This window comes from the organism of the source record quoted next, unplaced genomic scaffold (assembly GCF_019419815.1).
Source record: "Pyrus x bretschneideri cultivar Hongxiangsu unplaced genomic scaffold, Pyrus_bretschneideri_v1 Contig3, whole genome shotgun sequence".
Taxonomy (NCBI): domain Eukaryota; kingdom Viridiplantae; phylum Streptophyta; class Magnoliopsida; order Rosales; family Rosaceae; genus Pyrus; species Pyrus x bretschneideri.
The window spans coordinates 11978253-11995987 of NW_025999612.1; the positions used below are offsets into that span (position 1 = coordinate 11978253).

Genomic DNA, 17735 nt, shown 5'->3' on the forward strand with positions numbered 1-17735 from the left:
GATTGCTCTAGCCCCCTTCTCGCTTAACTTCGGAGTTCCTACGAAATCCGAAGCCAGTGAGCTCCCAAAAGGCCTCGTGCTAGATAGAGATGGAAATACACTTAACGATCACTCTCATGGGCGATGTGTGATGTCACAATCCATCCCCCACTTAGGGGCCTAACGTCCTCGTCGGCACACACGCGACCAAGTTTAGGCTCTGATACCATATTGTCACATCCCGGCCCGGGGCGGATCATTTCTCAGGCCCGCTCCACCACCGTAGCACAATATTGTCTGCTTTGGGGGTTAGGCTCTGATACCAAATTGTCATATCCCAACCCGGGGGAGACCACTTCTTGGGCCCGCTGCACCACCGTACCACGACATTGTCCGCTTTGGGCCCCAACCACACCGTAACAGTTTTGTTTTTGGGAACTCACACGAGAACTTCCCGATGGGTCACTCATCTTAGGAATGCTCTCAGTCTACGTTCAAAAATGATCAAAAGGGTTATAAAATTTGGTAGATTGTAAAAAGTGTATACATATGCATGTTATTTTTAGAATATCATATTTACATTGCTGCATTCATTTATATATGCGAAAAATCATAGGTTTATTTTATAAGAGAAACTTTTGAGGGTGCTTGTACAACACGTGTCATAAGACAATTAGTTAGAAATATTTTTTTATGATTCCAATTAATTGTATTAATACACTTAATTTACTAGATTTTATTTCTGACACAATGAAAAATCTCTCATTTTACAAAAAGAAGATGATTGCGTGTACATGTAGTTAAGCCTAGTTTTAGCATCTTAAGCAACAAGGACGTGTCCGAATCATCAAAGAAAGAACAAGGACAACAACAAAAAATTTATTCTGTTTGGTCAGTTTTTTGAGCCTCCCAACGAAGTTGTAGGCGTGAAGAGAATTTGTCTAAAATAATTCAAATAATTAGAAGAAAAGTTGAATAATTAACTAGCTTTGATTATATTTTAAACTATAGGAACATCCGAACATGTCAGGACAAAGCATGTAGTCCCCGTTGGTAAAATTTCTTTTTGTAGAGAAAATTATAACTAGTATATAAGCAAAGACTCAAACTCTTCTTACTTGAACAGACACAAAGTTTATTATATTAATTTATTATTGACTACCCTCAAGACTGACCTTGAATACATTTAAAATTTGATTCCCTCCGATGCGTAGAAATCAAAATTTATTTATCAAAATGAACGTTTGAAGCTTCTCATCTTAATTTAAGTCATCATGAAATGAAATTGAAAAGAAAACACGTGCAAGAGCTACTGATGTGTAATTGTAATGTTGTGACGTCTCTCTTCGACATTTGATGTGTAGATTTCAATTTTCATGCCCGAAGGCATGAAGTGCACGATTATTCTGTCTATAGAAACAGCCTAATATCTACCCAACTAGTTGCATAATTGACAAATTGATTCTCAGAGTGCACGCAACGAAAGATTCTCTCTTGCAACTAAAATATTATACTCGTAATATTATTCGTTTAATAGAATGTTGCGTGTTCAAGAAGTAAATTATTTGTTCGATACACGACAAGAGAATCTCTCTCACATGCAAGAGTCCTTTTATTCCCTCCACTTCATCTCCTCAATGCGAAGATTTGAAGTGATGTTCAGTAGATGTCTTTGTCTTACCTTGCCTTAATATACATGACAAAGTGGCAATCCTTATCGTCATCGTAGCCAGCTTCAATGTCCTTTCCATTACCATCACCACAAAAGTTTTTCGTCTAAATTCAAGAAACAAATCAAACAAGTGTCTGTTTTATATTGGGTTTGCATGATACATGTGATTTGCTTTGTAGAAAAGACTTACTGGCTCCGGGTGTAATTAATGTCACCGTCACGCGAAGAGAATGATGGCTAACAAACCGGTTTATATACGGAGTAGCTTGATAAGCATAAACTAGAGAAAACTAGAGTTTCGAGTATTTTAAAGTTGTGGCCTCATGACAAATTAGAGTTCATAATGTCAATGACGGAGTTAGAAAATTTTTACTAGGTGGACTAGCTTAAAAATTTAAATCTTCATAAATAAAGAAATTTGATACCGTATTTTTTCATAGTATCAGCTAGCTTAAAAAAATTTCATAGGATGAGTCAAAAAATTTTGTAATTAAACAAATATGTGTTAAAATTAAAAAAAATTCAAACTTGTACATGTAAAAGAAGCGATGAGAAAAATGATTTAAGAAAAAAAAAATGGTTTGTAAACTGTATTATATAATTTTATATAGTTGAAACTAAATAATTTGAATTAATGACTAAATATATGGTGGGCTACATTCGAAAATCAATCAAAATTACATATAAATTTTTTTTTTTTTTAAGAAGCTACCTGGGCTATAGCCCATGGCAGCCCTTAACCTGGCTCCGCCAGTGCATAATGTGTTGTATCTAATTTTTAATAATGTAGTGCGACGAAAAAGACTCCTATGTATGATATATGATTTTTTTTTTTTCGGCCAAGTAATGACATTAGCTGGGTCAAATATTCGTTCGTACCTGGACTATCGTATAATATTACCAAATAAAATTTGAAGAATTTCTCATGGTCTTTTTTTTTCTTTTTTCTTTTTTTTTTAAATTTTAATTTTGGTTCGGTCAATATTTGTCACTACCATATCAGTACGATGCATACACGGGCGCAAATATGAACGGAGGCAGTAACATTTTATTAAGGGCAACTTTGAATAACGAAATTGAATTGAATTTTTTTTTTTTTTCCAAAAAGGGGGACAACTAGTGATAAACAACTCTTTCAAGGGTCGTGAAGATTTACAAAAGCATTTCAACCCCTTTCTAGTCACAAGTCTGACTTCCACACCAATAACGGGTTTCGAACCCGTGACCTCCAATTTTTAGGTAATTGGTGTTTAAAACGCTAAAATTTTGGGTAACTGGTGTTTAAGAAGAGTGAGAGTATGAAAAGAATAAAACGTGAGAGCGTAATTTATATTTTTAGTTGGAGCAATTTTTCATCGCAAAATAAGTTTACTGAGGGCAGTTGCCTCTATCTATGGCCACAAAGTTAATCTACTTCGTTTTCAACAACTCTATACATGTGAGAATTAAACAATATTCGATAGATAAAACCAAAGGCAACTACATCTAGAATCCTTTCAACACAACAAAAAATAACTAATAAATTGGATAAAACCAGAAACAATTAACCAATAGCATTTGCTCATATAAGATAAGTTATTTTCTAAATGTATACCAAAAATGGCAAAGGAAGACAAAATCCTTGCAAACTTTCCTAAGAATTAACGTTTGAAGCTCCCGGTTAGCCATGGGATAACATAAGATGAACGTTTGAACCTTCTCATCTTAATTTGAGTCATCAGGAAATGAAATTGAAAAGCAAACATATGCGAAAGCTATTGGTGTGTATTTGTAATGGTGTGACGTCCCACTCATTCCAATTTTCATGCCCGAAGGCATGAAAGGCATGATTATATGTCTATAGCAATTGCCTAATATATACAAAACTAGTTACATAATTGATAAATTGATTCTCTGAGTGCACGCAACAAGAGATTCTCTCTTGCAACTAAGATATAATACTCATGACGTCATTCATTTAATATAAGTTTGTCATGTGTTTAAAAAGTGAATTACTCATCCAATATACAATAAAAGAGTCTCCCTCGCATGCAAGCGCCCTTTTTTTCTCTCTACCAACTGTTCCTATCGGAATAGAAAATAAGAGTGACAATGAATTTGAGCAGAAGATATGAACTGGCTGTTATATTCTCAAACCATTTAGCTAGTGGCGTCACCTCATTCTCTTTTTTTTCGACGTGCGGTATGTCACTCCACAAGCACGGAGCATCAGCCCAAAGAGGGGGTGGGGGGGCCGGTTGGGGTTCAGGAGCTTTGAACAACTCAACTTTATCTCCCGAATGTGAAGTTTGGAAGTGATGTTCAGTAGATGTCTTGTCTTACCTTTACTTAATACACATGACAAAGGAAATCCTTATCGACATCATAGCCAGCGTCAATGTCCTTTTCATTATCAGCCCCCCAAAACTATTTCGTCAAAATTCAAGGAAACAAATCAAACAAGTGTTTGTTTTACATTGGATTTTGTCAATTTATTGTCCAACTACATGATTTTAGATAACTGGTGTTTAAAACGTCAAAATTTTGGGTAATTGGTGTTTAGAAGGGTGAGAAAGTAGAAAAAGTATATAAGATGATATAGTAATTTATATTTTTAATTGGAGCAATTTTCCATCGCAAAAGAAGTTGATTAGGGGCAATTGCCCCAGTAGGCATATGTTGCCACCATCCATGGCCACAAAGTTAATATACTTCGTTTTCATTGACTCTTTGCACGTAAGAATTAAACAGTATTTGACAGATAAAGCAAAGGGCAACTACATTTAGAATTAACTAATATATTGGATAAAACCCGAAACATGCTATTAACCAAGAACAATTGCTCATATCAGATTAATTATTTCCTAAATGTATACAAAAATGGCAAAGGAAGACAAACTTACAAATTTTCATAAGAATTCCAATAGAATTAGAGAAGAGGTTGAGATCTTCTCCTGATCTTATTGTTCGAAGCCCAATGATCAGGAAATCCGAACCACTCAAATTGAATCTGACAGTTCTCATTAACTTATTCTACTAGGGCACCTTTCACAAACCAAGGCCCAAATCTCACTCTTGAACATTCCGGATTTGCTAGTCCTTAGACTCCACAGTGAGGTCCGAAGAGGATCTCAACTCAGAGAAGAGGGAACTGAAGAGAATGTATAGAGGTTAATAACATTGTCCTACCCTATACTCCAACCAAAATTTCCACAATCCGATAACTTTGGCACAAGGAATTTGATACCAGATTCTACAGGTAAACATCAAACATAGAAGATTCTCTGGCAACTTGGTACTTCCACAGAACTGCAGTTTCCTCTCACTTACATGCAGATACATGCAGTCACGACGACGACGTTGTGTTTTCCAATTGCAAGCTCTCTTTCAGAAGGCACTTTTTTTTTTTCCATTAGAAGAGAAAGAAACAAGTTCAAACTTTTAGACCACCTGCTCAATAAAATGACAAATATTTGGAAGCCAATTAATTACCACGAATATCATCTATAACGGAAATTCTACTATCTTCCGGTCTATCAAAAATATAGAGATTTTTTGCCGGTTGATATAGATTTTTGGACACCTGACCAACAGTCTAACAGCGAAAAACTCAATGTATAAGATATTCCGAGCATATTACAAAACCTCCGTATATGGTGGCAGCAAATACAAAAGAGGGAACAGAAAATGAGTTAGTTTCTGGATTGTAACTCCTTTTTTACCAAAAATAATGAAAGAAAAGAACGTACTCCCCTTCTTTATTACAGCCAAATCTTCAGCTCTTTCACAAAAAAGGCAAAAGTAAAAGTTAATGTATTAGAAGATTTTACTATGATCCATGCATACATGATTAGGAAATAATCCAACGATTAAGAACATCGTGTGATACATTACGAGCGGAAACAGGGAAAATTAATTCCATAATACAAAAGAATTAAACTTATATGGAAGCAAAATGTTTTGAACAATATAAAAGTCGATAAACAAGAACATCAATTCTAGCAAAAGGGAATGAACAAGTCAAGAACAGGACACCTAAAATTCATGTTCAAGCAAAAGAACAAGATCAATCAGAAAGACGCTTGAATGCAAAACTCAGCCCCCAAAAAACGAATTCTAACCAATTAATTCACCACAAACCATCTTATGCAGGTATGAGAAGCACATCAGTTTGGTATCATTGAACTAATAACTCGAAGTCCATAATCAATACTATCAGTTTCGCCATCATAATCACCTACGATGCATGGACACAAAGACACGACACAGAGATACGTCCAATTAACAAGAAGAATTGTTGTATGACCACAAGAAAATACGACATGACATGGGAATACGAAGGAATACCACCGTGTCCATGCATCATAGATAATCACACTGATGAACACTATAAACTCGGTTTTCTGCACCCGAAGACTAACACTGGAACACAAAACAACACATAAGCTCATCTCGAAAGGCAGATTTATAGTCCAAAATTCAATCATCTCAATTCTCACCATAAATACCAAATACTCAATGTTCTGGCAACCAACATAGTAAATATAAAATTTACAACCAGTCATTAAGAAATTAAATAAAATATAAAGCTTCAAACTTTAGAATTAAAAGCATGTCATAGATCAAGAGTTTGTTCAATTGGTTGGGAACAACGCCGATACACAAATGTCATAATATAAGTGATTGGATACTTAGAAAAAAAAATTCCAACCATTTTTATTTTGTCAGTGTAGCGAGCCGTGTTTTTGGTACAGTGAATTTTTTTTCTCTCGTCATAGTCATAGATCATGTATTTTCAAGTTCAGAATTCAGGAAAGCAAAACCATAATCTAGATAAATGATTAATCTGCCATTTAATTGCCTGCAGGCTGTAGTCAACCACCAAAAGCACATACAAACAAAATACTAAAAGCAAGTTACCCACAAATCTGGTTTTATTTACCTTCTAAAAAAAATGAACAAGCTTTTTGCCTTCTGGGTTCCGATCAGAAGTTCGGAAAAACACCAAAACTTCAATCTTTACCATATTTTCCCACACTTTATCAGCAACCAAACAGAGCAAGTTCAGAAATACCAGCAAAAATAAAAAATAAATAAAGAGAAGAATGAGACAGTGAGCGCTGGATGCAGAGGTTTATCGACCGATTCATGTACTGTGTTTACTCACAACAAAATCTCATAAACAGATCGATGAACCGCTGCCTCCAGTGCATTCCCACCCCACCAAGTAATTATTTTTATGAAAAAATAATAATAATAAAACAAATCCATGTCAACCACCACCCGTAGATCTCAGAAACGGGAGATCTCACAGCAACATTATATACAATAATAATATATACTTACATACATACGCTAGTGCATGTATTTATAGAGAGAGAGAGAAACGGATCGAACCCAGGAATCTGGAGAATCGCATCAGCATCACACACACAGTCTCTCTCTCTCTCTCTCTCTCTCTCTCTCTCTCTCATGAGTTTGTTAATGACTTGGTAAGTCACGGACGGGATGTTGTGCAGTCACTTTTCAAGGGGCATTGAAAGCTGTGTGGGTTTTTGATTCTTTTGAACGAATTTACTGATTAGCTATGAAGTGGCACGTTTTTATTTTTATTTTAACAAGACTTGGCTGCTGAAATTTCAGCAGCCATTCCTTCTTACAATTAATTCTGTGTGGACACGTGTTCAAGTTTTAATTTTTTTAATTAAATTTGAATACGTATTCACACAGAATTGGTTGTAAGTAGGGATGACTGCTGAAATGTTCAGCAGCCAAGTTAATTCATTTTTATTTTTCAACTCTTAGGTTTATTTTTTGAGTTATTAAATCCAATTATCATAAGGCGTTTGTGTTGAGATCAAATCTTATCTTATGTACTTTTTTGTGTATGGTCATGCTGTGATATTTGTCATTGATTGACCCGTGTTAAGCTTATAACAACACAATTAATAAGAGTTATGTCTATTAACACGAATCAATCAATAACATAGATTACACATAAAATGAGAGCAAAAGATTTAAATGAGAAAATGTTATCCCCAAACTTGAAAACACACAAAGCGACAGAAAAATATAATAATTCAATAACTCATATTTCATATTTATATGAGAAAATCTGATCGTTTGTTGATATAATATTAGTATAAGTGTTAGTCGTGTTGTAGTTGTCTGTAAATTGAGTTTTAATGAACATTGAAGGAAGGACCACATTCGAGTGTAATCTTTGCCGTCCATTAATGTTAAATCCATCAGAATGCAGTCCACAGCTCAGATCGTCCATGAGGATCAAGGACCGAAGCTCGTACAGACCAATTAGCATATGGGTTCTACCCAAGTCATCCAATAGATCTATAAATTTATTATGATTACTGGAACATGAGTGATACATTACTTGTTTTTATATAAATTGTAAGAAATTTTATTTTTTAAATTATTAACTTTTTAGCACATATATCCCACAATTTATATAATAACACGTGATGTACCACTTCTTGTTTTGATCACACTGAAAAATCTCTCCAACATTGAGCCATGGCAAGCTTTAAGTTGTTTTCATCGAGGCTGGGTTGGGACTTAAAATCTAAAATATCAAGTTCCAGCATTTTTAAACTATCAAGAACAAGTACTCATTCGAAAATAACTTACTTATATTTAATATTTGAAATATAGTCTCACGTTTTCTTACTCGTTACATGATTAGCGAGACACTATAGACAAGGAAGTTTTCTCTTTCTTTGGAGCTACATATTATTTGGAGTTACTTTTTTTTTATTTCATCATTATTGTGTTATCTTAATAACGAATTGAACAACACTTCACGAATTTCATTTACTCAAAATTTTTTCCAACTTCCACAAGTGCCTTCCATATTAAGAATCGACACAAAAATTTATACTTCTACACTAAATTTAGAGACATCTATTGCACAAAGTGGACCAAAATAATCCTCAATTTGATGAAATAATTGACCAACTAACGATCAGAGGAAGTTTAAAGCCAAATTGAAAGCTCCAAAGACAAAGTGAAACAAGATCTGTAATTTTAATAAATTTTTCCCAACCAAGGAAAGGGACTTGTCCTTTGTATTAATCATTAAGTTAACTTGATGGATAAGAAATTCAAGGAATCTCAATACTAAAAGGTAAAGCAAAACTCCACATCCTCGAAGTAAAAAGAAGATAAACCCAAAAAAAGAGATGAAAAGAAAAGTAACTGCTCTTGCCTCTTTCCATGTTGCCTTCCACTACATGCATGCAGTGAAGTAAAGGCCACCAAAATCATACATTGAATTTGTACTATATACATACATACATACATATATATGCTGCTATATATTTGCATCTAAATGCAACTTGAATTATTTGCTTCTAAAATTTCTACAGCCATGGAAACAACATCACCAACACTACCTGAACCAGCAGGAGATCAAATCTTGGGTGGTGGTACTGGTAGTAGCAGTAATATTAGTAATACTATTCCCCAAGCGGTACCATTAGTTTCTTCTTCTTCTTCGGGTTCCATTGGGCCATTCTTTGCAGTGATCTCTGTCCTAACCGTCCTCGCATTTCTCTCGTGCGTTTTGGGTCGGAGGCTGACTCGTGATGAAATGGTAAGGACCCCGGTGGAGAGCATCAGGGATAGAATCGGCTGTTTTGGGTGGTTGAAGCGCAAGGGCCGGCAGCTGCAGTGCATGGTTGCTCATCATGACGTCGAAGTTGGATCAAAGGTGATGGTCATCGATCTTGGTCGAGAAAAGAAAGGTGATGCTAGGGTTAAAGAAGGTGATCATGAAGTTCCTCCCCAAAAGGATTGATTGTATATTTTGACGATGTAATGTTCTAATTGGGAGATTAATTTATAGCATTCTTAAGGTTCTTGAATTTGGTTACATAATAATTAACGAGAAATTAATTCATATCATGTATAATATTCTTTTTCTTAGGAGGTATCATGTATAATATTTAGCATAAAATGTTGATTCACCTTATTCTAATTTTGATAGACACGATTGCAGAAAACTATTTGAGAAACTACAGAATAAAATGCCACTATTTTTTAAGTAAAAAATAGGAGTTACGTTCTATCAAAATCTTAATTCTACTCGTCTAATTCTCCACCAAATCTGAAATCTCGTGCTAATTCTGTACGTTTTATTGGTTTGGAAGCAGTATTGAAGGTTACCACCAAGACAGCTCAACTGAGCTGTACATGCAAATCATGGTTGACGGTGTTACTAAGGACCAAAACTGGGGGTTTGACTTGCATGCTTGGATCCAGCCTTGCACCTACCTCATCAGCTTCACTCCTTATCTTTTCCTTTAATTCAGCTGCTTTGATTTAACAATATGAGAAGTTTTTCTTTTAAGTGAAACACACTCACGTGGCATTATGCAAATTACCAACATAAGAACTATGTCATCACTTTTATCATAATACTTTAAAATAGTACAGATATTCTAAAAAAAGGGTGACCTCGAGCCAACAAGTATCTCTGCTTTGCGAGGGTTGGGGAGAAAGTCTGTCATACACAATTTTACTCTTGTTTTACAAAGAGATTATTTACTCAATCTGTAACTTTTCGATCACAAAAAGAAAAAATTTCTGTTGCGCCAAGACTTGCAAAAATTTTAAAATAAAATAATTATATTGTACTCTTCAATTCTTACCAAGAATATGTGCAAGTCAATTGGCCAAAATTTAATCAACCCCAAGAAAATGCCGAAATTTAGCTTCCTTCCTAGAAGCCTTCCAATCCAATGATTCTATATGCGTGTGACAAAAAGGGCAAAAAAGAAACCACCGACTCGTTTTCCTGTCCTTAGTTGTCCCCCCAACACCATATTTAGCCTTCAAATTTCCATTCACCACCTAAAACACCACCTCTCTCTCTCTCTCTCTCTCTCTCTCTCTCTCTCTCTCTCTCTCTCTCTCTCTCTCTAAACGCACCAAATCAAACCACCACCTTCATCTCCTCCGCCGCCACAACCACCTCCTAACGCCAAATATTGCCGCATTCTGCTACAAAACCTACATTCTCATAACGTTGTGCACACTGTGTCACATTTTTCGTTGTTACAATATTTATAACCCTAATGCCTGCATTACGAGTTGATCAACTCAACCAGCTAAGAGACATCTTTGCCAGATTCGACATGGATTCTGACGGCAGCCTCACCATCTTGGAGCTTGCTGCGCTCCTCCGCTCGCTCGGCCTTAAGCCCTCAGGGGACCAAATCCACGTCCTCCTAGCCAACATGGACGCAAACGGCAATGGTTCCGTGGAGTTCGACGAGTTGGTCAGTGCCATATTGCCCGATATGAACGAGGAGATTTTGGTAAACCAAGAGCAACTCTTGGAGGTTTTTCGCTCTTTTGATCGTGACGGTAATGGGTACATAACTGCGGCAGAGCTGGCAGGGTCCATGGCGAAAATGGGACAACCGTTGACGTATAAGGAGCTGACTGAGATGATCAAAGAGGCTGATACGGATGGAGATGGTGTCATTAGCTTCAATGAATTTGCTACAATAATGGCGAAATCAGCATCGAGTTTTCTAGGCCTTGCTCCCTCATGACCTGAGGTTTGGATAGAAATCTGATGATACATGCTAAGTTTTTTTGGCCTTGTAACATGTTCATCTCAATTGAATTTTCCAAGCAAACAATGTAGATTTTGATATGATTTTGTTTAATTTCTAACCACAAAACTAAATAATCAGAGTACTATTTATTTTCTTAATACATTTCTGTCATTTCATTAATTGTTGTATTTTGTTGCTATTAGTTTTACGTATGCTTCATTGCAAGCATTTTTTATTGTTAAATAACACTTTTAGCGCTTCTAGAAGCGTCTCAAATGTACGCTAATCCTTCATTGGATTTGTATAAAAAATATATTCGTTGAAACCTCCGTGTGGAATAGGAAGAAGGTTGCATGAATGTGTCAATTGGAGAAAACTCCAGAAACCCCCCAACTGCAATCATCTTTTGATTAACAAAATACAGAAACAGAACGAGTTTTATGCAGAAATGCATCGTTTCAACCTTCGTTGAACCACAGTACTTGTGAGTTTCCCCTTCTTGGATTTGGGACGACGAGAAGAATGAAATACTGAATCAGTAGTAAGCAAAAGGAGAATAAAAAAGAACTTATTGAATTGAATGAACTGAATTTTGTGTGGTATGATACATCTGATACATCATACATGATACAATATTTTGACTATACTGTTCTCTGCATGAACACTGAAGCTAGATCTTTGGAGCTTCTAGAAACCGAACCATCCTAAGCGAAAAAATTGGAAGGAAGAGAAGAAACTTCTTGCAGGAATAATGTACATTTCTTATAATAGGGATGTCAAAACAGGTCCGCTAATTAATGACCTTCGGGCTTCTCTACAAAGCGTTTAGATGTTGCTTCGATGCGGGCTGTGTAACCTACTGTTGTGCTTCTTATGGATCTTTGCCGCACCATTTGGCAGAACTCGGGGTCATCTGATTGCCCATCTGTTCTTATCCACTGTATCATCTGATGATACATGGGGAAAAACCGCATTTGGATGGCTGCGTAAGCAAAGTATGGCAGGAGGGAAGAGACCAAAACAAACAGTGTGAGAAGCCAATAAAACGGAGCTGGTGCGCAGGCTTCAATGAACACCTTATAGGCAGTGGTTGATATGTCAGGGTCAATGGCTCCATATGCCAACTGGAATATATACCAGAATATGATGCCACCCCAGATGAAGAGATGTTGTATATAAGTGAAGTAGTTGATGGACAGCGCCATTTGACAGTTGACAACCCATACCACACATGAGTACATCGTGGCACCAAAGATTTCCAAGCCAACAACTTGCCCGCCTTTACGAAAGGCTTGACTGCCCATTGCCACAACGCAGAAGAAGAAGACTAGGGTAGCAGTCACCGCCCCGTTCATTGCCCATCCAAGTATCCGGAGCCAGCTAAATAAGACGTTTTGCGCACCTTCTTGGTACAATAGCGGGAACTGTAAGATTGAGACAAAGAGAGAGACAAAAGATCAGTATAGGATGATATGCTATTTCTGATGTCTAATAAGATTCACATTTTTCACCAGTTATCTTTTTGGGTAAGAAGGGCCTACCTTGAGACAGAACTTGGCCGAGACATCTTGGTCAAAAACTCCCAAGGCAATCACCGGAAGTGACGTGAAGAAGACATTGTATAGTGACAGATACCAATCGTTGTACGCAGTTTGGCCCGAGAATGAAGCATATATCTGATAGAAGAAAATAGTGAAGCCAAAAGCAATGTTCTTGTAGAAGAAATAGCAGACCTGTCAAACAAGAAAAGGAGTATGTCAAATTTTCCATAGCATATAGTATAAATGTATCAATAGATTCTCAATAGAAGTCTGTATTTCTTTTTCTCTCCATGTGCAGGATGGGACTGCGCGTGAAGGAGTGTGTCAGCTTTCATATAACTAACCAAAGTTTTTGAAGTCTAATAGTTGTCTAACAGGGAGATGGAATCGAGAATAGCTGCTAAATGTATTACAGATTAATACAAGGAAAATGAGATAAACAAGCTAATTATATGAATTCTACAAAGAAAGGAATTTACCATTGATGAGATTCTTCTGTAACACCAATGGCCATGTACAAGTAGTAGGCGCTCCAAAAATCGGAACTGTGCAATTGCAATGTCGCTTGACATGACTGCCTGAAATTTTTGGTTGGCAGAAAGGATAAGTCAGAATTCATCAAGCGGAAGAAATTTTGAAATGGAAGTAACAGATGATGCGTGCTTTTTGTTAACAATTTACCTGCATTCCTTCAACACCGCTGATACCAACTCCGATATCTGCTTCTTGAAGCATTCCAACATCATTTGCCCCATCACCAACGGCCAGAGTTGTGTTGCCAGTTTTATCTTTTACCAGTCTTGCAACCTGCATTATTTTTAAACAAAACTGTTTAGGACTCGATCTTTTCAAAACCATATATCTATGAAAATAATTTGTTGGAACTTATTTAGTGGCGGGGAAGGGAAACAACTTACAAGTGCTTTCTGTTTGGGAGACGAACGACAGCATATAACAGATGCGCAGCCAATGGCAAGCTCTAGAAAGAGATCCTTGACATCGTTCTCTAAGGCATAAGCAAGCGAATTCCCATCAATGATCAAAGCCAGTGCCTGAGAGTTCTCTTCTGGTGCAGCAAGCAACGCCTTTCCCTGACTTATTTGATGGACTACACTTTCCTTCAATGCCTGTAGAATCAGCAAGGTTTCGTTAAACTCTCACAGCATGACATTTTATCAGCCAAGAGAGAACAATTTCGAACCATAGCATGTTAAAAGTCCGATTTAAGCGCCAATGCAATAACTAAAACAAGAGTCTATAATCCATTTACAGTACTACAGCCTGAATCACCTATTACACCATAAGATAGCTGAAGAGGAAGAAAGAGAATATTGCATAAGAAATTTGGTTTACCTTGGCAACTGCCGTCTTATCCTCCACCTTCTCTAATGCTTTAGCTTCTGCAGTCTCGGAGCTTATTACTATTTGTTTCATTCCTTGTCTAAGCAAACTGCACGCATATCTGGAAGAGAAACAACAAGCGAAAAGGTATGCGGTGAGAAATGTTATTATACTGAAATCCATCTTCTGCTACAAAACTGTTCACTAATCATATACCCAATATTAATCGCTGTCTCCATTTTATCTCCAGTCAGAACCCATATTTTAATTCCAGCCTGAGCAAGCTTGTCAATGCATTCGGGAACCTGTTCAGTACAGAAAAGAAGAAAAGAAAAAAAATGGTTTTTAGTCTTGAATGTTATACAAATCTCCAACAAAGAGCAGTACCAGTAAAAGTAAAAACGCACCCCATTTTGAAGTTTGTCTTCAACTGCAGTAGCACCAAGAAGAATCAAATCCCTCTCAATCTTCTCTGAAACTGCCTCGACAATTTCCTCCCGATCTGAACTCACCAAGGTTTTGGCCTCAGTGAATTCTTTATTGAACTCATCATATTCTTCTTCATCAAGTTCGCGATATGCAAGTACCAAAGTCCTCAAACCAGCGTCAGCATACTTGTTAATGTGTTCCCTAGTCTTCTCTTCAAACTCCCTTCCGTTCTTTGCAAGTCTTTCGAACATGACACTGTTTGTGGGATAAGCAAATTATACATAATGCGTGATACAACATACACAATTTCGTCCGATTATCAAGCTACTTAATTATACTAGCAAGGAGTAAGTTTACAAACCTGTCAGCGCCTTTGCATAGGAGTAGTATCTTTCCCTCTTCGTTTCTTATGATCACGGACATTCTCTTTCTTGAGCTACTAAACTCCAATATGTTCAAAAGTTTATAATTTCTGAAAAAAAGAAACACATATGCAGTTAAGTATTTATTTACGAAAATTCGACAATAGCTTGAGAATAACATAAATCATAGCCGCTAAACTGAAATGCAACATACCTTTCAATTTTTCTTCCATAAATGGGATCCAACTCGTGCAGTGAGATGCTTCCTTGAGTCCTTTCATAAAATTCAAACCCAAACTCTCTTGCTGCAATCACGAAAGCTGCCTCATCTGGTGATTCAGCTTCATATGATACTCTTCCAGTTTCTTCATCAACTTCTGGTATTGCGGTATGGCAGATTGCTAGTAACTGTAGAAACTTGTGGATTACATCTGCGCTGAGGCTCATTAACCCATTTTCCGTTCATAATCCTTTCATCCATAAAATTAAAGCCTTTTATCGTTGACTTGGCTTCATTCAGTTCTTCTTCTTCAACATGGATCTCTTCTTCTGTCAATTCCTCACCTTTTCTCCTGGCTAAGGCTCTCTCAACTTCTGTAACTCCGCGCCCAAAAGTAGTGCCAGGCAATAGAACACTTGATAAATTCCATCGAGTTGCAAGTTAATGTTCCGGTTTTATCTGAAAGAATAGTATCAACTTGGCCAAGTTCTTCATTCAAGTTTGAAGTACGCGCTCGGGCTGGCTTGTCAGTTTCCTCATAATACATGTGCACATCCTGGTTTATAAAAGTGGACTGAAGAACTTTGACAATTTCTATTGACACATACAAGGAAATGGGGATCAAATAACTATACAGCATAATGGCAGTTAAAAATTGCAAACTTGCTGCAAGTGGTGCCCTCGTCGGATCATAGTAAACTGTGGTATCATCTGGTCTGAGGTACCATCTGATCATTTTCCCATCATCCAGGTCTTTACTAGTATTAACCCCGAAGACAATAGCCCCAACAAAAGACATCACAACCAAGAGGAAAAACAAGAAGTAGATAATCTTATCCATCCGCTTCTCAACTTTGCTTCTCTTAGAAGGAGGATCTGTTGAATTCTGCATAACTTTTGTATCGTGACCTGTGAAGATTACCACCCCATATACAAAATCTGTGTTTCGCAGCTTTGAGTCTCGAAGCAGAAGCTGCTGTGGTGTAAGAGGGTACGGTTGATCTTCAATCTCCATACTGCCAACAAATGAGTACAAATTTGCATTTGGGTCTTCACATCTGATTACCGCCTTAAAATTCTTAAAGCTTGAGTCTTCGTGCAGATTAGAAGTCTCTTCCGGTGCTTGTTTTAGTTTCAAATTAGTTTCCCCATCAAGATTGGTGGTCTCAACATAGCAAAGCGCTTCGTCATAGCTTGATGAAAGTAAGATAAGATCAGCAGGAAAAAACCCGTCCTTTTCGACCTTCACTATATCCCCAACTTTCAAATCCCTCCATTTGGTATGCTCAAAATTGCCCTCACCATGATGCACCTTAACTTTGCTGTTGTTCATTTCAATGTCCTGATCAAAGTTTTACAAACTACATTACAGAACTGTTTTACCATTACTAATAGCACTAAATATAGTCAAATGCAGGACGTCCTGTCTTTCTTAAAACATGACGCGTTGGGAAAACTTCACTTCTACTCGATTTTCTTCAATTTTGATCGCATCTATTGACATGGTCGATTGTTTTAGCGAGTGGAGTCATTACTTAGAGCTTAGACATTACGTTTCTAGTCTCGAGTTGGTCACAATATTTGATACTAAAAACTAAATCGAAGCTCTAAACGACCATTCTATGCCCCGAAGAACCAATCATGACATAAAAATTATGAAATTTAGGTAGAAATGAGGTTTTCTCAAGGCGCGACGTCATGCACAGAGAATTTCTGTTATACTACATGAAAATGCATGAAACTCAAACATGTTGTTGACATTACAAAGTATACCTGTTTTTTCCTCCTCCAATCTTCAACAGCCTCCTTCCCCATCGTAACTCCAATCACGACGACGAGAGGGACGACGTTGCTGACGGCGGAGTAAGGCGAAAGCGGTGTAAAAGATAGAATTGCACAAATGAGGAAGTATAAATTGGCAACCCTTCTGAACTGCTCAAACACTGCCTTGGGCAAGAATGTAGCAAGTGTATACTTAGTCGTTCTGACATAATTGCCCTGGTAGCTGTGGAGTGTGGCCTCCAAGCGCTCAGGGTCATTACAGTAAACTACCCTCGAGAAACCAGGGCCGCCAATCCTTGAATGCTCGCCATTGAAGGAAGCTTTCCCACATGAAAAAGCATGGATTCGACTAAAATGCTGTTTTTTTCTTCTACCCCCACCTCCCATTTTGCTCAATCCACCACCTTAACACAACAACGGGTGCACACACCCACCACAATCCCCCACTCCGTTGAACAATTTCTCAATCCACCCAAGAACCAGTTTTTGAGGACAAATCTCAGAAACAGAAACCTGCCCAGTTCAGAAAATTGAATGATCTGCAAACCCAGCAAAACCCAGCAGGGAAAAAACCTGTTGAGCCAAAATATAAAACCCCAGAAGAAAAAGATTGAAGCTTTGTAATGAAAATTCAGAAACAGCACAAGAAGGCATTGCTTCAGTTATGCTTCTCACCTTATATTTTGGATTTTGATATTTTTTTTTTTTTCCTGTGTTTTTTAAGAAGCAGCGGGGGGATGACCAGCTTGCCAGCTTTGACTTGCAGGTGGAAAAGCACCAAACTTTGAACGTGGAAACCGGACAAGAAGGGGAGAGAGAGAGAGAGAGAGAGAGAGAGAGAGAGAGAGA

At 37.2% G+C, this 17735-nt stretch overlaps 2 protein-coding genes and 1 long non-coding RNA gene across 4 annotated transcripts; 1 reads left to right on the forward strand and 2 right to left on the reverse strand.

Annotated features, from left to right (window-relative positions):
• Positions 1-4450: 4450 nt before the first annotated feature.
• LOC103938306 lies at positions 4451-7229 on the reverse strand. 2 transcript variants are annotated; one of them, XR_001952360.2, is made up of 2 exons: positions 7028-7229; positions 4451-5080 (listed from the first exon to the last, which is right to left on the reverse strand). It is a non-coding gene; the product is annotated as an uncharacterized LOC103938306 (long non-coding RNA). The 2 variants fall into 2 exon arrangements; XR_001952359.2 differs by having other exon boundaries at positions 6573-7229.
• A 3307-nt stretch (positions 7230-10536) lies between these two features.
• On the forward strand, positions 10537-11377 carry LOC103938314 (probable calcium-binding protein CML15). Its single transcript, XM_009348320.3, has one exon. The coding sequence runs from the start codon at positions 10723-10725 to the stop codon at positions 11203-11205; it is 483 nt and encodes a 160-aa protein (XP_009346595.1). The 5' UTR covers positions 10537-10722; the 3' UTR covers positions 11206-11377.
• A 388-nt stretch (positions 11378-11765) lies between these two features.
• On the reverse strand, positions 11766-17640 carry LOC103938323 (putative phospholipid-transporting ATPase 9). The gene is given in 13 exon segments (XM_048589598.1): positions 11766-12635; positions 12753-12944; positions 13232-13330; positions 13434-13559; positions 13670-13879; positions 14106-14214; positions 14310-14398; positions 14501-14777; positions 14884-14994; positions 15099-15319; positions 15321-15506; positions 15508-16446; positions 16878-17640. Coding segments are annotated over 13 exon segments (3585 nt in total). The 5' UTR covers positions 17274-17640; the 3' UTR covers positions 11766-12005.
• Between the last annotated feature and the right edge of the window lie 95 nt (positions 17641-17735).